Source organism: Erpetoichthys calabaricus, chromosome 15 (assembly GCF_900747795.2).
Source record: "Erpetoichthys calabaricus chromosome 15, fErpCal1.3, whole genome shotgun sequence".
In the NCBI taxonomy this organism is placed as follows: domain Eukaryota; kingdom Metazoa; phylum Chordata; class Cladistia; order Polypteriformes; family Polypteridae; genus Erpetoichthys; species Erpetoichthys calabaricus.
In genome coordinates this window covers 71,910,083-71,931,734 of record NC_041408.2, presented here as the reverse complement: position 1 = coordinate 71,931,734, position 21,652 = coordinate 71,910,083, and the positions used below count along the sequence as shown (strand labels likewise).

General features: G+C 38.3%; 1 protein-coding gene across 2 annotated transcripts in view; it reads right to left on the bottom strand.

The window, feature by feature from the left end:
• The window catches only part of fam135a (family with sequence similarity 135 member A), a 113,932-nt gene that overhangs the window by 1,772 nt on the left and 90,508 nt on the right, over positions 1–21,652 (bottom strand). For both annotated transcript variants that reach the window (XM_028820508.2, XM_028820507.2), the window contains 6 exons: positions 12,936–13,096; positions 9,890–9,981; positions 9,106–9,203; positions 8,331–8,482; positions 2,028–2,138; positions 1,502–1,615 (listed from right to left, as the gene is read on the bottom strand). In XM_028820508.2, the coding sequence (XP_028676341.1) occupies positions 1,502–1,615; positions 2,028–2,138; positions 8,331–8,482; positions 9,106–9,203; positions 9,890–9,981; positions 12,936–13,096 (728 nt within the window). The remainder of the gene's footprint in view (positions 1–1,501; positions 1,616–2,027; positions 2,139–8,330; positions 8,483–9,105; positions 9,204–9,889; positions 9,982–12,935; positions 13,097–21,652) is intronic.

Below are 21,652 nucleotides of genomic sequence, written 5' to 3'. Positions count from 1 at the left end.
GATAGCTTAGTCATAAGAGTTCAGCAGAAAGACCCTTTCTGCTTATAAAAGTGAGGAATAAGGACCTTTTAAAATTCACTGTTTTAGGTTTACCAGTCCAATACACAAAACCTCTTGCAACGGACCTACGTGTCCATTACATTATATTTTATTTGGGATAAAACTCTTCCTCTTCATTTCTTCCAACCTCTGTGTGGGGTCGATGTGTTTGGTCAGACCTCTCGTTAGAGCTCAGCCCTGCACCTCCTCACCTGTCAAGCCCTTTTCTTTTCCTTCAAGTCTTTTACTTTATTCCTCCACCTCGGTCTTTCCTGCTTTCTCTTCCCCTGTACTTCCATTCCCATCACTCTTTTGCGCACATATTCACTGTTTCTCCTCATCACATGTCCATACCACTTGAACCTTCTCTCCCCTAATTTCTTGGTTATTTCCCCTACTCTTGTTGTACCTCCAATTGTCTCAGTTTTATTCTGCCCTTTTATGTAATTCCACACATCTATCTCTACATTCTCATGTCTGCCATATCCAACTTCTTCTCCTGCTCTCCCTTCACTGCCCATGTCTCAGCTCCATACATCACTGCTGGTCGCATCACTGTCTTAAAACCCTCACCTTGATTCTTTGATGGCAAAACACTTCTAATACCTTCTTCCAATTGTTCCATCCTCACTGCGCTCTGTGGGTTATCTGTGCATTCAGTCCTCCCTCCCTCATACATATCCTGGACAATCCTCACATACTTCTCTGGTACTCCTTTCTCTCTTGTGCACCTCCAGATCTCTTGACACTGCGCTCTATCATAAGGCTTCTCCAGATCAATAAACACCATATGCAGACCTTTCCGCTTTTCTTCATGCTTCTCCAATGCAAAGACTGCATGAGCTGTTTCTCTCCCTGGCATAAAACCAAACTGCTCCTCCCCTACGGTGGACTCTTCTGCCTGTCTTCTCTCTCTAACCCTTTCCCAAATGTACATTGTGTGTGACATCAGCTTTATCCCCCTGCATGATGGGATACATTAAGATGCATCAATTGATGTCTTCAGTTACATGCATTTTTATAATGATTTTGTCTGCTCTGTTGCCATTACTGGTTAAAACCTTCAGACCTAATCCTTCTATCAGTCCATACTAAATGCTGTTGATATCAGGCACATGGACTTCTTTCAGTGAGCATAAAATACACATTCAATACTAAGACAGATCAAGACGTTATGGAGCCACTCAAAAGTGATTGCTATTCTCGGGGAGTGGGAAACTCTGAGATTTAAAAGAAGGGGTTAATAATGCAGTTGTATCATCTAAGAATGGCCCGTTTGGAATGTTGAGGTCTCCTGGTTTCAGATTTGGATCCATATAATCCATTTACAATGACTAATATTTCAGACATGGTTAACCACTGTAAACCTCAGTTTAATAAACTCAAGTTACTTCTCTGCAAAGGTTTTTAACAGCATTCTTCGGTAACCAAAAATAAATAAATAAACAGTTTTTCTTTTTACCTGACTGTTTATCCTTTAAGGCTGTTTTGCACATTTCAATTCGAGCAGAATGATAGGGAACGTAGCGATCTTGAAGAGAGCCCACCAACACAACATTTTTGAAGAAATGAAGTCCTAATGGGTAACACAAATAAAGTGTTAGTAAATATATATCATATCGAGAGTGTTTTACCCAATTACAAAAATAAATAAAATACACGTAGTATTATAGTTTTGCCAGAAAAGACAAAACTGATGCAATATTGAATTATAAGCACATAACAGCAAAGGCAATTCAGCTACAAGTACGGTTTAATAGATAAAGTGAAAGCCATAGTACATACAGTTAATATACCGTATAAATGGGTCACAAGAAATAATCACGATGTACTCTAAAAATACAAAAAACACACTGGAATTCAAAGACATGCTTAGATAAATAACACTCATGGAGAAAACAACAAAGTATTTCTTAACTTCATTTGTGTGGCACACATACAATAATAACTTCAACCAGTGATTAACAAAACCCTTTACAGTGACATACCAGCTTTTTTACTCAGTTTGTAAAGAAATGTTTGCCGTGGGTCAGAGTGATCCCGACATGTCAGCTGCAATAAAGAGCCCGACTTTTTCCACTTCTGCATGAACCATAAACCTGAAAGGAAGATTGTAAAAGGTTTAATATTTTATTTATTATATATTCAGACAAATTAGAGAAGCAGAAAGTGCATATTTTAAGTTACAAACGCCTAAAGCAATGCTTTTACTGTTTTACTTTATTTTTAGTCTACTCATCCTTCTTTCAATCCAACTTTTTCACTACTGGGCCACAGGTCTACCATTTAGTATTATCTGTGATGAGTCCTAATAATGTGGAATAGCACTGATGAATGTAAATCCAATCTATAGCAACCCACTCTCATAACACCCCCCCCCCCCATTTTAAATAATGTTTAAAAAGATGGAAATATTGCTGCATTTATAGTGATTTTGTCAAAAGTGCAATTATTATATACTTGCTTTGTTTTTTAAAGCAGAAATACTTTACTTAACTGGGAATAAGCTCAAAATTCAGTATTATTGATTCTTAAAATAGGATCCAGAGCAGCTTACAATATAACTGTGGCACAATTTTTCCTACATTTCTAAAACTAGATGCCTAGGATCAGTTACTTTTACCCAATCCCATGTTATGCTGGGGATTATAATATCAAACATATGGGGTAAGGTTAAGTGCCTTAGCCACAAAGCCACGCCAAGTCCTAGAAAATCTGTGCTGCAAACTTCTAAAGGTGGCCAAATATCTGTGAAGTATTTTATTGTTACCAGAATACACACAACAGTAGTAAGTACTGTCATATGTATAGTGAAATTCTTACTTACTGTATATGTCTGAACAAGCTGCAATATGCAAGTCTTTAGCGCCATGAAAAATAAAAATGTTTTCAAATAGATAAACGTTCATGTTATTTAATTTAAAGTGCAGGTGAAAATTCTATTAAATCTTTGTTCCTTGTCAACACACTATTTTTAGAAAATGACAAAATTGTTTATCCATCTATTTGTTTTCTTGTAGGGTTCAAGGAAAACCATAGCCAATCTTGGCCAGGTCAGGCACATGGCAGGAACCAACCTTGGACAGGACACCAGTCCATAACTGAGCACACTCGTGCAAATCTGCACACACCCCTGGACAATCTGGAGACTTTAGTTATTAGACTGCTTAATGGCAACATGTACAGTGGTGAGAAATGGGTATCTATCTGGAGCTTAGGCACCACAGCCTGTTTTCTCCAACTGCTACTAGTAGGCGTGTTTTCCCGCTGATTATGTAAATTAACAAGGTGCCTGTTTTTTTTTTTATTGTGGTGTAGGATCATTTGGATAAAAGGGCCCTGAAATAGGCATGCAAAGTTTCCACACATGTACACTACTTTTGCCTTTAAGATGATTATTATGGACAAACCTCAGTGATTATATTGGAGTTTAATGATTAATTCATGTCTGTTAGACATTTACTTAAATAAAAGATGATGTAAACACTCTACCTTTTGGCACAAAATCAAAGAAAGTTCTTAAAATGACTTACAGAAATTTGTTTCACTGGGTCATATTGTCATCAAATTATGTTAATAAACAACATTTTCATGTTCTAGTTTCAGATGGATTACAGCTTATAGACTATAGAATAATGTGAAATGGTTTTAGGAGTCACTCTTTATAATGATGATGGATGAATGTGAATGTGGAGGCAGGAGGTATTATTACAATCTATTAAGCTAAGCATATGCATTGGTATTTTACTATTTACGTGCATTTTTATTTACCCATCCATCGTATGAATTCAGTTTGTGCATATTTAGGGTTACAGATTCTGCATCCCATCCAATACGAGCTAAAAGTTTCTATATTCTACAGTTAGAGATGAAGCAGCAGTGAGTCACCCGGTGAGTATTAGACTGGTGCTTAACAGTCCTATAGGACAAAATGTCCACTACAGAAATATGTTGCAACATTTCTTCTTCAGTGATGGTCTTAGTTGGGGGTAAGCCATAAAAAGACGTTATTAGAAACACATTTTCCACATGTGTTCCAATTACCAGACTTCCGTCCTATTGGTTATTGGTACAGTCAGCATGAACGGGAAGGAATGTATGTTAATAGTGGAGCAATTTTATGCCACTGCTATTTCTTTTACAGACTTATTCCCCCTGTAGTAATAATCCAACATTACTCTATAAGACATAGTTTTGTCTTCCCTGTTTTCTTTAATTATGTTGGTTTAATCAATACATTATTTTGTCTCTCAAAATGGATATATTTCATTTACTTGACAAACTAATTTTTCTAAGAACAGTTAACGTAACGTATTTGCAAGTGAAGAACTTGAACGTGAGCTAGTTCAGTTTTATGATACATTCTGGATCTGGTTTAGGTCCAGATTAAACGTTTTGCCTTACCCTGTAATGTAGGGGTGGAGCCGAATCAGAATACTGTATTCGGATAAGCACACATAGTGGATTTTTACAAATATGTATTTTGTACGAATTTTTTGCCATTTATTTGTATTCTGGGAAAAAATAAAGTAAAATCAAACTCTGTTTCTTCCTGCTTGTGCTTAAGCTAAACCCCCACTGACAACAGCACGTGGTGAACCTCCACTTTCACTTTTAGGAAAACATTGTAATTTGCGAGGCCACTTTATATTTTTCCCCGTTGGACATGCAATATGTGACACGGATTTTGACCGGCAATATAATAAGTTAGTTCACCTACACGCTGATTCCACACTCACCATTTGTGTCACATGGTTGGAAATAGAGCAGTAATTTATATGTACAGTGGTGTGAAAAACTATTTGCCCCCTTCCTGATTTCTTATTCTTTTGCATGTTTGTCACACAAAATGTTTCTGATCATCAAACACATTTAACCATTAGTCAAATATAACACAAGTAAACACAAAATGCAGTTTGTAAATGGTGGTTTTTATTATTTAGGGAGAAAAAAAAATCCAAACCTACATGGCCCTGTGTGAAAAAGTAATTGCCCCCTGAACCTAATAACTGGTTGGGCCACCCTTAGCAGCAATAACTGCAATCAAGCGTTTGCGATAACTTGCAATGAGTCTTTTACAGCGCTCTGGAGGAATTTTGGCCCACTCATCTTTGCAAAATTGTTGTAATTCAGCTTTATTTGAGTGTTTTCTAGCATGAACCACCTTTTTAAGGTCATGCCATAGCATCTCAATTGGATTCAGGTCAGGACTTTGACTAGGCCACTCCAAAGTCTTCATTTTGTTTTTCTTCAGCCATTCAGAGGTGGATTTGCTGGTGTGTTTTGGGTCATTGTCCTGTTGCAGCACCCAAGATCGCTTCAGCTTGAGTTGACGAACAGATGGCCAGACATTCTCCTTCAGGATTTTTTGGTAGACAGTAGAATTCATGGTTCCATCTATCACAGCAAGCCTTCCAGGTCCTGAAGCAGCAAAACAACCCCAGACCATCACACTACCACCACCATATTTTACTGTTGGTATGATGTTCTTTTTCTGAAATGCTGTGTTCCTTTTACGCCAGATGTAACGGGACATTTGCCTTCCAAAAATTTCAACTTTTGTCTCATCAGTCCACAAGGTATATTCCCAAAAGTCTTGGCAATCATTGAGATGTTTCTTAGCAAAATTGAGACGAGCCCTAATGTTCTTTTTGCTTAACAGTGGTTTGCGTCTTGGACATCTGCCATGCAGGCCGTTTTTGCCCAGTCTCTTTCTTATGGTGGAGTCGTGAACACTGACCTTAATTGAGGCAAGTGAGGCCTGCAGTTCTTTAGACGTTGTCCTGGGGTCTTTTGTGACCTCTCGGATGAGTCGTCTCTGCGCTCTTGGGGTAATTTTGGTCGGCCCGGCCACTCCTGGGAAGGTTCACCACTGTTCCATGTTTTTGCCATTTGTGGATAATGGCTCTCACTGTGGTTCACTGGAGTCCCAAAGCTTTAGAAATGGCTTTATAACCTTTACCAGACTGATAGATCTCAATTACTGCTGTTCTCATTTGTTCCTGAATTTCTTTGGATCTTGGCATGATGTCTAGCTTTTGAGGTGCTTTTGGTCTACTTCTCTGTGTCAGGCAGCTCCTATTTAAGTGATTTCTTGATTGAAACAGGTGTGGCAGTAATCAGGCCTGGGGGTGGCTACGGAAATTGAACTCAGGTGTGATACACCACAGTTGGGTTATTTTTTAACAAGGGGGCAATTACTTTTTCACACAGGGCCATGTAGGTTTGGATTTTTTTTCTCCCTAAATAATAAAAACCATCATTTAAAAACTGCATTTTGTGTTTACTTGTGTTATATTTGACTAATGGTTAAATGTGTTTGATGATCAGAAACATTTTGTGTGACAAACATGCAAAAGAATAAGAAATCAGGAAGGGGGCAAATAGTTTTTCACACCACTGTATACTTGCATCTATTTAATTTCTTTTTTGACTGGGAGGGTATCAGCATATATGGTGTAATAAAGACGCTATATAGCACCTGACCCGTGTGGGGAACAGCCCGGACACAGACAGGTAGATGTCAGTTTCACCCAACACACATTTATTTACAATATGTACAACACAATAGTGCACACAACCCAGAGCCGAAGCACCAATCACCCCTTTAAGTCCTGGCCACAACACAATGCCTTTCACAGTCTCTGGTCCGCCTCCACTCCTCTCCACAAAGCTTCGTCCTCTTCCACCCGACTCTTGCCCCTGACTGGAGGGAGGCGGCCCCTTTTATACACCCCGGAAGGGCTCCAGGTGTACCCTGAGGACTTCTGTAGCCACACCCCTGTGTGGCGGAAGCACTGTCGGCATATCCGGAAGTCCTCTGGGTGTCCCCAATACTCTTCCCCCCAGTACTTCCGGGTGTGGCGCAAGTACTGAGGTCCAGGGCTCCCAAGGCATCGGGGCGCCCCCTGGCGGTGACCATGGGCCCCTACAGGGTTGAGCTTCCATGCTCTGTACCCGTGGCCCCCAAAGCAACCAGGGAGGACGCTCCCTTGTGTCCTGGAAGAGGCACAAGCCCTCCTGGGCATCCCGGCCGGGCGACAAACCCCGCCAGGTGCCACACCCGGCACAGACTGACGCAGAGAAACGTACTTAAGTAGAACAATCTTTTATTTTTTTTCAGCCATGGGGCACGCCTTCCCCGTGTCCCACAAGCCCAACACAGTCCCAAAACACTCTCAAACTAACCACAACACTCTTCTCTTACTTTACCACCACACATCCTCAGGCTTAGTCCTCCCCCTCCCGACTCTGGCTCTCCCGAGTGGTGGTGGCTGGCCCTTTTTAAACCCCACCCGGAAGCGTTCCAGGTGCTTGACCACCTGGTCCTAATTGCATTTCCGGGTGGGGCTGAAGATTCGACCAGCCGGGCTGCAAACTCCATGCAGCTCCCCCTAGCGGCCATCCGAGCCCCCAACCAGGCTGTGGAGGACTTCATCTCCCATGAAGCCATGCGCCAGGTTGGGGTATCATCGTCCGCCAGGGAGGCTGCCACCAAGCGTCCCAGGGGAGATATTGAAGTGTCCATGGCTGCTCCCCCGGAACAGATGCAGCAAGGTCATCCCTGCCTGGCATGGGACCCGGCTGTCCTTTACAATGGTTATACGTGTTTGTTGCTGGGTATAACTCAATAAAGTGAATTTAAATAAAAAACGTCTTCATAATTATTGTATTATATTCAAGAACATTGTAATAGCCTAATATAAGGCATGCAAAATTGAAAAAAGTAAACTCATGGGTCATTTATTCTCACTCCTTACAAAATACAAAATGAACTGAACATGAACTAGTTCAAAATTAAAATGGTAAACTATGAATGTGAATTTATTCATTTTAATCTGTGTGAACTGAACTTTGAGCTCGTTCTTGTGAGGTGTAAACTTGCACAACTCTAGTAAAGAACAACTTCCTGAATGGCATGACCCAATAATGGAAAACCCAATATTAAATAGATGGATAAATTAATCTGTATCACACCTTGTTCTGATCTTTTTGCATCACTACATAACATTTTGTGCCATGTTTCTGATTTTCATATATGCACTTTATACACTTAAATAAAAAAACTAGTATATATGATCATATGCATAAATTTACTGTCTTCTTTTGAAAAGAAAAACAAAATCTAAAAACTGAGCAATGAGTCCAGTGTAAGGCAGAACCCTAGCCTCCAATTTAAAAGCTAGGCACATCAACTTTTAAATTTAATAAGTAAATTAAAATACCACATACACATTAATATGTTGGCAGTATAATGCCAGTTTTTATTTTTCTTAATTCCTTTTGCTTACCTGTGTTCACCAGAGCACTGCTGTTATACAAAGTTCCCAAATGTGGCCCAGATAAAGAAAGGAATGTGTGCAGCTTGTTCAGGTAATATTTAAATCTTGGTCTTGTAAGGACTGAGCGGATTATTAAATTCCCCAGTGAGTGCCCTATAAAGCTGTTGAAAGAATGCATTAACAGTTTGTATGTTGGTGGAAATTTTGGTACGCTGCTGAAACTGTTACACAGAACTATGAACCTCCTTTTTAAAAACACTGCAGTAAACTAAGACAAGCTACACAACTGCTGTTCCACATTGAACTTAAATATGGCTTATGTAAACAATCTTAACTGTGAAACAAGTGCTCAAACAAACTGTAATTTACTTGATACTTTGCATCTTTTAAACTATAGTGGTGCAAACTGCTAGCAATTTATTTAAACTATGAAACTTTATTGATTTGAGTGTTGTAACTTTTACATATAATTTTTCATTATAAATGTTAAAATGGCATATTTAAGAAAAGAACTATAATATGACAAACAGTACTGCCAAAAATATAAGTGATGCCTTCATTAAATAAGTATATAGAAACAAACAAGTCGCTGGTTATTCATACAACTTATTACTCCATATACTCATTAAATCTGCCTGACGTACCTTTCTAAACTTAACTATGCATAAATGAGCTGCAGTGTGGCCATATCTTTGCTTGACTACTACCCTTATCTAATATTGATCCCAGTCAGAGGTAAAAACAGAAGAATAAATAACTTAAGCAGGGATTGAAATATGCTTACCTAATTTTTGATATAGTTAAATTGTAGATTTGAATATATTGTATTATTTCATCTAACAGACGATCTGTCATGGAATCAAAATCTGCAAATGTGTCATTCTGCAAGAAAGGATTACAATTATTATAGTACATGTACCCGAGACTAGAAAAAAGTATACAGGATGTTATTTATATACTAACATATGCCAATTTCTTAATATACCACATTTCTTTTTAATTTTAACACACACATGACCAACCCATACATTTAATTGCTTTGTATTAGTATGGTGAAACAATCAATTCAAAGAAATATGCTTAATACATTTACTTTATTTCATGCATTAAACAATGTTCCAGGCAAAAAACATATTAAAACTTATATCTCTTATTAAATCTGAAATCCTTTTTCACTATAGCCGTGTTTTAGACATCCTTAATCTGATTTAATCTTTACTTGGTCACACTTTACTGTAAATCTTCTGCTTTAGGTTTTTTTTTTTAAACAATCAAAGCTTGACTTAAGGCTTCCCAAGTAAACAACTCATCCTATTATTCCAAACAATTATGGGGTATTGGAAAACTAAAACACGGCAGTAATCATAATTAGTTCTTATCACAATTAGATGAATCCTTGAAAATATTCTCTTGCACAAATATGATCAGCCACCTTTTAATAAAGTATCATTTAACAAATAATTTTAATTGTACTGGGTTTACCAAAGAGAAATATCAATAGAAATATCAGAATTTATAAAGAAAAAAGAAATATACTCATTTATATTTACACATATTGAAACTTTTACCTGGTTTCGCTCAGACATAAGGAAATCAATGCGTGCACCTGGTAGACCCAACTCAATATACGTCTTTACTAGTCTGAGGTCGGCACTGTTACCTGGAATACAGGATACATTTTAGGAATTTTAATTTACAACAGTTTAAAAAAGTTCTGGTCACTAATGAATTGAGGAACCACATGAACCACCCTGTAGTAAGGATGCACCCAAAGCACCACCCGTGGAATAGTGTACCAGGCACGGCCTACTAGAAGGCAGCCTAGGACATGCTAAAGGGATTATGCTCTTGACTGACTGACTTCTTAAAAAAACACACACACACAGCTAGACGTTGCTAAGAACTGGGAGGACAGGCCAGTCCAGCAAACCTCACCAGTAAAATAGGTCAAAACATCAGTTTAATTTACAAGATTTTACTAAGTATTCACAGAAGCAAAGACAATGAGTCTAAAAACAGGGAACCTTACCAAAAGTTTTCCGAGAAAATTCCATAGTGTTCATAGATTGATGGAGATCCTCAAAAATATAGACATTTCTTATACTCAAAACCAATTTTCTTTCTTTGTGAAAATGATCTTATACATACAAAGCTTATCTCTAATGGGTTGTTCTTTACAAAATTCCCAAAATTGCAATATATAAATAAAGGTAAAGTCAGTGAGCACCAAAGTAGCAATACACTGAATTAAGCATTTAAATATGTATGTAACAAAACAACAGGTTTTTATTGTATGGTTTATGGTTATGCAGTTTGCTTTTTCAAGAAGAATGTAAGCTTAAAAAATTGATTTTGCAGGAGATGTTGAATTAGATCAAGTGATTCTAGGCACTGCTCACATTGATGACAGACTCGATGACAAATATCCAGCATTACTACTGTAATTGCTACGCTGTTTATACTTCATATCATTTGCTCAGTTTTGCTTTTAAAATAATCTGTCTACAATACTTATAAGAGCCAATCTTAGAAAGTTAATATTAAATTCACATAAGTGTTCGATAATTTGAGCAGAATATCAATTTCATATACAGTACTTAGATTATGGTACAAGTTACCATGTAATAGAAATTTTTTAGCTAATCCTGTAAAAACAGGAAATCGTCTCACTGCTAGAAGCTGGACTGATAGATCAGCTTACAGGTAGAACACTGGCATAGTTTTTTTTTTTTTTTTTTTTGACTGTTTTACAAATATTGACCAGTTTTTCAGTATTTAGTTTGCTCTGATGTGAACATTAACAGAAATCTCTATCTTTGTACCATGAAGGCAACACAACATAAAGAGACACACTTTTGCTTGCTGGTTCAACCTCTGTAATAAGCGGGTCCCCGTTGTAATGTTGTTTGTTCTGTGAAGGGGTTTAGAGGTGTTCCACTGAAGTTCCTCAACACTGCTTAGCATCACAGCCGTCATCCAACAACTTCTATTTCTATTTCTATCTCCAATCAAGTAAGAATGATTTCAGAAAGAATATGACAACATTATTTGCTTATTACTGTCAGAAGATTTAAAAAATCTAAACTTGTTAAAAGAAAGCATGCTATGTAAAATCAAACATAAATTAAACAATCTTTGATCTAAAAGTAGGACAGTTTAAATTTCCTGCTTTGCACTTACATCTGACAGTGGCCCACTTATCTGAGATGCATAACATCTGGCGATGGGACATGCAGGCGAGTTCTTTGAATTTTCTATTGTATCTCAGGACAGACATCAGACATTTCCTTCCCATGTTTATCAACTTTAACCTTGATGTACCAGAAAAGCAGACATTGCAAATCTAAACGTCCAACAAGTCTGATTACAGATGCCAGATTAACTTCACAATACCAACTGATAATTGGGTAGTGAAATAATCAAGTAGATAAATGAATACGGTAAGCGGCAAGCAAGTAGCAACTGTTTTCAAGGTCTACTGATGCCAGTAGTGTCCTTTGTCTCGAGAACACTCAAACATTTCATTGTCATTTGTTTTTTTATTGTTTCAGTTTAATTCATTCACATATCAGATGCACACATATTTTATAACCAATTCTTACTAGCCGCAATTTAATAAAGCTTGGCACATTTAAACCTTTTTGTTTCAGTTCAGTATTAAACATTACATTTCTTGTTAATACATTTTTACAAAGAGAATCATCTTTGGTTCTTTGGAAATGGTTCTTGCGTTATTTTGCTGCTCTTGTGCTCTTATATTATTACCATTACTACTGCCTTGTTATCTGCAGAATCTAAGTTTCAAAGAGCCATAACACATGAAATACCCTGTACATGGGTTAACAGCGGTAACATGGAACTGATTTTTATGCACTTTACATCTGGACCATGCTGAAATTAGTTTCAGTGTGTAGTTTTCATCACTTGAGTTATTGAAGTTGTCCACTTTTCTTTTTCTAATAGTAATGAAATTTGAAGAGGTCAAACAGACCAAAGTTCTGAAGGGGGTCACTGATACAAACATCAACCACTTTCCATCAGTCAGTTTTGGAGAAATAAACTCCAGTGCAATTTCCACCTCCTAAAATGTCCAACTGATGTATAGTAAAAATACATCAAAGTATAAAAAATGTTCACTAAGACCACATTTGACCTTTTGACAATTAAATATAACAGCTTATCTAGCATTATTAAATGTAAATGTTTAATAAAAGTAGTCCACCCAAACCCCCACCCCGTTTTCCCTGGGGTTTGAAAAGTGGTACTGGCATTGGCCGAATACAAGGATTACACCAAATGTTAGTTATATTAATGGTGCTAACCCTAATGTATATGCTGGTTTTTGTAAATCAGCTTATTATTTTAATCCTTTAGATTTACATTAATGTAGTACTTTTTACATTAATACTCTGTACTCGCATCAAAAAGTTTTACAAAGGTCAAGTTTATCTTTGAGAATATTCCTCTTCCTTTGTGTTATGTTTAAATCATCATTCAAATTCATTTGAATGAACCAGTAAACACGCACTGGGCAAAAATTAGGCCGACATTTTTAAGAATACATATTATTATACTATAATTCATATGAAGAATAATAAGGCATTATATATTTACCATCAAGACCATGGACACAGACGATCAAATGGATTCCTTCTTCTGAAGTTTCATCTTCTTCCATGCTAAAATATGGGATGTTTGATGCCAAATTGGGAACTTCACTATATAAAAATCCAGGTAATTTTAACTGCCGAAGATCTTCTTTAGCCTGGATGAACCTAAAAACAACAAGAGTTTGGATCAGAATGATCAACAAGTAATATTTGCTCGAAAATGGACAATTACATTTATTCCATGTTAAAACTGAGCTAACTAAAGCTCAGACTTCATGGGTTTATTAACCTTCGGTACACTAAGTGCACACTATACACACAACTGTACCTTCACACCAATGGTTAAACAATACATATCTGCTCATTGTATTGCTCTTTACTCATCCAAGTACAATTCTGTAACATACAAAGTCTGTAATGAAATTAATAAGCCTACTATTAATGACAATTTTATTCAGTGCTTCAACCACAGAAGCATTCTTGGCAATTTTCTTCAGTGAGGTCCATCAGTACATTGGTAAGCATTCTTTGGATGTTTTGAATCAAATACTAACCTTTTAAGCGAGACTTCAACTTTAACAGCAGATACAGAATCCCAATTTGACAAATGTGATGAATATAGTGGCAAAGAAATGTGCCTGGAGGCAAGTAGTACTAATTATATATATATATATATATATATATATATATATATACACACATACTGTATATCTGGAGACAACTGTGAATGAATTTGGCTTAAATGAGGATTGGGATAATTAGACAGTTCATGAATTGTGACATGTCTAAATCAGTCTTAAGTGGTGACTTAAGAAGTTGAGATTTTGTTAACATCGTCTGAACAATATGAAATCTCTGATTACGATGGATAAACTTTGTATGGCTGAAACTTCACCCAAAAACAATCCCTGCTAAATATACATATACATATGTGTGCAGATGACACATTAAATATGCTATAAAAATAAACATAACCATTCAGTAAAAACAGATTATACTTTGGCATTCAAAGACATCACTGGACTAATGGTAAAAGTGAATGATGCACTGCTGCCAGCAGTATGTGGCCTTTGTCACTCACAGTCATAACGATACACCTGGAATAAATGTGAGGTTCTAAGAATGGCCAGCTATATCCGTGAAACGCTGACCTCATGATTGTACATTTAAGTTAAACAGTGTGCTGTCACACCCATTTAAAAAGAGTTAAAATGAACTCCTCCCAAGTGAGATAATGAAGAGCCACAGGAGGTACAGATTTCTGTAGTCAATGCCCCGAAACAGTAAATGTGCCTAACAACTCTGATACAAGCAGAACCATGTACAAGTTCTGACAGCACAGCTAAATGAATAACTGAAATAACTTAAAATTGTAAATTCCAAACATGCCATACCAGAATATATACAGATCACAATACTTTGAACTTTATTCTTAAGACAGTTTGAATTATTACTGTTAATGCTGATGAATAAATTCAGTACAATTTTTGTAGCCTTCAGGATTTTTCTTTGCTTGTGTTTTTAGTTGCACCCCACACATTTAATATGTAGGAAATGGAGGAAATTGGGAGCACATTTTCAGAAAGAACCACTGTAGACATAGACTTTTCTGTGACCGATTTTGCTGCTATTCACTACAAAGATTATGTGAGATGTGTATTTTCTTTCCTACAGTAATGTCTGGGTTTGCAAGACTAGGAGGTCAAAAACTCTTTAATAGACATTGCACAGCACATCATAAGTGCATTGCCATTGTGGTGGATCCAGTTTTTGGCAATTTTAGGTCCAAGGCAGCCTTATGGCAATGAAGAGTTTGAGCCCAGTTTAAAACCATAACCTTTTATGCTTCCCCTGCACTTTTGTGATTACGTAGAATAAAATAATGAAGCACTCACAAGTCAAGCTGCTAGGTGTTTATGGAGGCAGCAATGGTATATTTTTAATTTTTTTTTTTTAATCAGCAGTGTCAATTTCATGACAGGCCTTGCATATGGAAAATAACACTAATGCTAACCTTTAGACCTGTAAACAACATTGCTTATAAAGGAAGTAGCAAACTCTAAAAGTTATGCTAGTATGGTCTATAATGCAAAAAGCAGTCTTATGAGATCATTTCATTATTTTAGCAATATCAGAATTCTCACCAAATGATGAAGTATATTAGGAGACAAATGAAGCACATAGAAAATAAAACAGCAAACAGACTCAAAATGCGATTTCCGTAACTTTTCACTAGTGCAGAGGTCAATAACATGCCAGCAGCTACAATTCAGAAAAAATCTGGAGAAAAATTCTACTAAAATTAACTAAACCAAATAAATCACTGGGAGCACTCAACATTTACACAAGGCTACTCAAAGATGCTACTGAGAATACATACAAACCATTAATATGTAACTTTCTATATAAACTGTAGGAGAAATGCATGAAGACAGAGCTGGCTAACACTGTTACATTATTTAAAGAAAGAAAAAGAAAAAAAGAGGGATTGAGGGTACGCCACAAACATGGTGAGTTTAGACATAAGGTGTATCAGAGAAGAAGAGAGAACCAGCCATGTAGTACAAATATTATAACAGACAAAAAACCTGGGTATAGACAGGAGATAGTAGTGCTTTAATAATTAGACGCTGTTTTATGGAAAAAACAAAGAATGTCATTATAGTGGAGCATATGACTCTATATGCCTTTTTATAAGACACCAAATGACATTCAAGAGGAAGGGATTCAGGACTGTGTCAGTTAGCTGTACCACAGAAAGCATTACTGTAATTTTTAAACAGAAGTCCATACATTTTTAGCTTACCAAAAGGCATCTTTTGCCTAAAATCTCAATTTGCAATTCCCCTTATCAACACCCATTGCACTGAGCCTCAGCACAAGACACTGCATAACCCATATTGTTTTCAAGAAAATAACTGCATTCACAGTTCACACTGCACAGCGAGTCTAAACATTAACAGTAGGCTTCCCATTTTTTTGTGCAGGCCACACCACTTAAAAAAAAATGCAAAGCACTTAATCAGTATTTTTTAACTCACATAACCCAATGAATGATTGCGGCTAACTGGAGCCAACCCGGGCAATGTCATGGACCAGACAGAAAGTAAAGCCAGACAGGGTTTGAGTCAAGCACAGGATACATTCACATGTCCATATGCAACTTAAGAGTCACTAATTCAGGATATGGGAGGAAAACTAGAGTACGTGGTGGAGACGAAAAAAAAAACACACGACATGCAGACAGGGATACTGATTCTTGGCATTTTAAACAGGTTTTTTTTTTTTTTTTTTTTAAGAACATACATTTCTAAAACTCATACTATTCAAATATGTAGGAAAACCACATCCATGTACTCTAAATGGCCAATTGCTGGACAGTGTTTTTTCTATTCCAAATGTATTTTATTAAAGAGCACAGTCATGTGCTCACTCAGTGCGAGACAATATTTTTGCATTAAAAAAAAAAAAGCTGATACTGCTTTTGTGAAAACTGAAGTAATTATATGGTTTGCAGGACAATGCATAGAAGTTAAATTTTATTTAGCACAATGCAGAACATCACATCCACTACGTTTTCTCTTATTTAGCCATGATCACTCTTTTTTACTCTGTTTTAAGATGGGCTATAGTATGTATTATATATTTATTACTTAAATATAATCCTTTGTAAGTACAATCAATATAGAAATGATAAATTATAGTCAAGTCTAATCTGTCTTCCTACATAAGGCAACAGTAAAAGACTGGAGGGGTGGCAGAGAGGCTTGTTCGAGAGTAAGTAGGAAATTAGGAATTGCTAAAGTCACTACACTATTTAAATAAGATGAACTCATAGTTTATGGAGTGCTGGTGACTGATAGGGTTGTCAAAGGGCTGCCTTATAGTGAAGAATTTCTAAGTTGCTCACAATTGACAAAACTTAATTTTTTCTATATTGAAGTAGTTCAAGGTATAATGAAAGACTGTTGCATTCAATACAACGCTCAAAGATGGTTAGAAGAGGATGAGGGCCTTTGGTTATGAACATGAAGCCCTATGAATAAGTAAAAATGATAGTCTAGTAGGGTGTACACTAGGGACCTAAACAGCACATTCACCCAGGATTTTAGATACCTGTTTGCATTTCTTACAAGTACCCTAGGTTCTTGTCTATAAGCCGGAGACCAAAAATCATACGAATTTTTAAAATAAAATCGTATCATAGATAAGCCGGACTCATGGATAAGCCGAACATACTATAACCTATAACTAATAGAAGGGAGGGAGATCAGTGGTCTCACTCGCACCCATTTAATTTCTTTAAGGGGGGAGAGAGTGTGAGATATTGGCGTCTCTCTCACTCCCCGCATGGCGCGGTTGGAGCGGCCGGAGCGCGTTCTTTCTGCTCTGGGCGTCGCCGAGTCAACACGCGCGCGTAGCGATCATTTAAATTGTGATTTTATATCTAAGCATATTTAAATATATATCGCGGATTTTTTGCTGGTTCGCGGATTTCTGCAGACAATGGGTCTTTTAATTTCTGGTACATGCTTCCTCAGTTGGTTTGCCCAGTTGATTTCATACAAGGGACGCTATTGGCAGATGGCCGAGAAGCTAGATTGCTTACTTTTCTCTCTCTCTCTATTGCGCTGACTATCTGTGATCCTGACGTATGGGGATTGAGCAGGGGGGCTGTTCGCACACCTAGACGATACGGACGCTCGTCTAAAAATGCTGAAAGATTATCTTCACGTTGCTATCTTTTGTAAAGCTGATTCCTGAAAAGACATGCTGCACAGTGCTTCGCATACTTAAAAGCTCGAAGGGCACGTATTGATTTTTGACTGAAAAACAAACTCTGTCTCTCTTTCTCTCTCCCTGCTCCTGACGGTGGGGGTGTGAGCTGCCGCCTTCAACAGCTTTGTGCCGCGGTGCTTCGCATACTTAAAAGCCAAACAGCACCATTGATTTGTTTGCTAGAGATTGTTTTCTCTATCAATGTGACATTCTGTGCTCCTGACACACACACCTTTGAAGAGGAAGATATGTTTGCACTCTTTTAATTGTGAGACAGAACTGTCATCTCTGTCTTGTCATGGAGCACAGTTTAAACTTTTGAAAAAGAGACAAATGTTTGTTTGCAGTGTTTGAATAACGTTCCTGTCTCTCTACAACCTCCTGTGTTTCTGCGCAAATCTGTGACCCAAGCATGACAATATAAAAATAACCATATAAACATATGGTTTCTACTTCGCAGATTTTCTTATTTCGCGGGTGGCTCTGGAACGCAACCCCCGCGATGGAGGAGGGATTACTGTATAAACCGGACTTATGTATAAGCCGATATTCTATTTTTTTCATTTTCACAACTTTTTTCCTTAGATAAGCCGCGGCTTATAGACAAGAACTTAGGGTATAATCCAATTCAAAGTAAGCAAGATGTCTGTAATGAGGCTGAGTGTTGCAAGGACAAAAGAAGAAGAATGTATTCTGTAAAGGTTTGATTTCCACATGTTGACTGTAGTACTAGGGTGTTGTACCGTGTTAACCATTATGACTTCTCACTACACATGTTGACTGAAATATCTGATTTTATGATGCAGTTCTTAGCTGATGCTTCAATGCTAAGGATGGTTACCATAAACAGTGGGTCAGTGTTGAAGGCTTGTGATGTCTGGGTCTGCTCCATGTTCCCTGTTTGTCCTTCTGTCTGTCTCTTTCTCTGTCATTTTGTATTTGCTGTGCAGGCTTCTTTATATCTTGCCTGTGTGACTGGGTGCAGGTGTGATATGCTGATGCTTCCGAAGTGCAAATGAAGCACCTGACTGATCCGACCGCCTCCACACATGTGTGTGAAAGAAGCCAAGTGCCCCAATCAACCCTGAAACCTGCACATCTGCACCTGACTGGAGCCTGCACATCCCTGGCCATGATTATTTAAAACTTGCACAACGCCATGGACCGCTTCTCACAGTACTTCCCTTAACCTACCATTAACTCTTTTTTGTTTCTTTTCTCCCAGGGCTGAATATTTTTCCAAAAACTATCTTTTTTTAAAAAAAGAACACAAAGCAATTGAAATCAACAAAAAATATTTACTTTTGACAAATGTTACTGTCTTGCATGTTGCATGAGCCTGCATACTCTACATACATATCACATACATTTTACACAGCAAAGTCCTGCAATGTCTGATCTCGCTCAAAGCAGCCAATTTCAGTCATTGCCACATTGCACTGCTTACAATATGTGTTGCTTTGGTGCCTACTTTTCAATTGTCCGTTGCTGCACTTTCTCACATATATTGTTAGTGTGTACTGTAGAGACAAGTCACCTGTTTGCCATCGTGCCATGCCACTGCCACCAAGTTTTCTGCCCCCATGAAAACCGTATTGTCACCTCTTTTCATCTTCAGCCTGTCTGGCTTCAACTGTGAAGCCATGTGTCTCCTGTTCACCCTCACTGTGCCACAAGCTCCAATTCCTCTGCTCTGTAGCTCCATGAACAATTCTGGGCATGTATAAAAATTGTCCAAATGTACACAACATGACCCAAATGTTCATAGCCCTGAAGCAGCTCCAGCACAACCTGACTTGTCAAGGGACAGTTCTCTCTTTGAAAGAAATACTTTCCTGTATATGTAATTACTTTCAGGCAGAAACCAGTGTTTGCTTCTGCCAGACAAAATCCTTTATGCCATACTTTGTGGGCTTGTCTGGCATATATTTGCAGAAAAAAAGAAGGTGTCCCTTTTATTTTATCATAGATTCATACACAGACAAATCACAGCCAGGCTGATAAAATTGTTTCTATGTTGGTTCCACAATGTCAAGCAGGAGCTGAACTTTATGCATGGCGTTATAGCCTGGCTCACCCCATGGGATTTGCTTCTGTTTATTACTGAAGTGAATAAAACTTTGCGGCATCACGTACCTATCATCACGCTGCATAACCTGTCCAAAGCCACCAGGGGACAAAGCACGTTTAGACCAATGCTCCCTGAAGTTATATCACCAGTTCTGTCCCATCTCTATTTGTAATGCCACAGCGTGCTTCATCTCGTCTTTTGTTGTGGGTTTCCACTTTGAAAAACAAGAATGCGATGCAAACGCAGCCCGCAATTCAAAAAATTTCTCTGCCTACCTGTTTGTCTCGTCTGACAGTAGCTGAAAAGCAGCATCAGGAGAGAGCAGCCTGAAGTAGTCCAGCAGCTGGTGATCTGTTGTGTCCAACAGCAAGCCATGCCGTCTTGTGAAGTCTGGTAGCCAGTTCGGCTCCCACGGATCGATGTCTGTGTATTCCTCCCACGCGAACCTTGCCGTAGATGCATCGGCTGCACGAATGTGCTCAGCTGGCAGCGGATCAGCTGGCGCGGCATCGGCTGGTGTCCGATCAGCTGATGCCGGCTTCTCACTCTCTTGTTCAATCTCCTGATTACTGTCAATAAAATCTGATTCTGAAAAATCAGAGTCCGACTCCGCGATAATGCGCAAAACATTGTCTGCCGAGTGTTTTCTTTTCTGCACTCGCTTCGCTCCCTTAAGACATGTCGATGCCACCTTGCCATTGTTTACATTTCGCAACTCACGCACACGCAAGGTTTAGTTGCTGAGTCAATGAGTCTAGCATTCCTCCAAGCACAGAGGGAATGCCTGCAACGTGACAGTGAGTTTTGTCACCATTAACAGCTGATTGTCACCCTCTATCCCTGGATGTCGGCTTTTGTCGACATTCGCCCTCAACCCCTCCTGTCGACAAAAGTCGACATCCGCCCTAAAAGAGCTACTGTAAAATGAGTGTTCAAATACTGCTAGCTACAAAGAAAGGGGGAGGTGTATGTAGAGATACAGATGACACACTTTCTGTAATCCTTAACTTCACATGCACTTTATCACAACCAGAATTACTTTTATTTGCCAGTACTTAATTTACAGGAATTTGAATTACAGGTAAAATTCCGTTACAACGAACTTCCAGGGACCTAAAAAATACTTTGTTGTAATGAAAATTTCATTGTAATGAGATTCTGTATTTGTTTCTATAGTGCTTTCTTTAACTTGCGTCCAGGCGTCTGCAATCATTTCAATAGCTTTTTTCACGTTAAATTTAATCTTCTCCTGTCTACAAGTTATGCTGACCAGAATTTTTCTCATCATTTCCTTGTGATAATAAACTTTCAGGGTGCGAATGATGCCCAAATCCAATGGCTGAAGCACTGCTGTGCAATTGAGTGGGAGGAACATTATCTAAATGCGGAAGCATGTTGTGGGCAGCACAGTTATCAATCAGAAGCCAATTCATCCTTTTCTTCTTCTTCATATTGTGAGGTTTCTGAACTCTTTCGGAACCCCCCCCCACCCAATGGGAACGTCATGCTGATATGCGTCCCGAAGCGTGACTGCCGCATCTGTGGAAGTTTGTTTGTCCGTTGCTGGGGCAGGGCAACAACAGGCTCACAGTGGTGCAGTGAGGCCCCACAGAAGCGAATCCTAAAAGATCGGGGTCATGCTATACGTCCCCACCTTACACCCCAAAACATGAGGCTGAGTCTCAGTACTTTAGCAAAACCAACTTTATTCAGCTTGAAACAGGAACAGCAGGGTTATTTATTGTAGCGAGATCTGCCACTCTCCTATAAACAGACACAGCAGTCAGGCAGGGTCATGGCCAGGTTAGTGGCCAAGTAATCCTGTTACCTGCATTTACAATGTTCCTTGCATCACCCATCGAGTTTGCTTT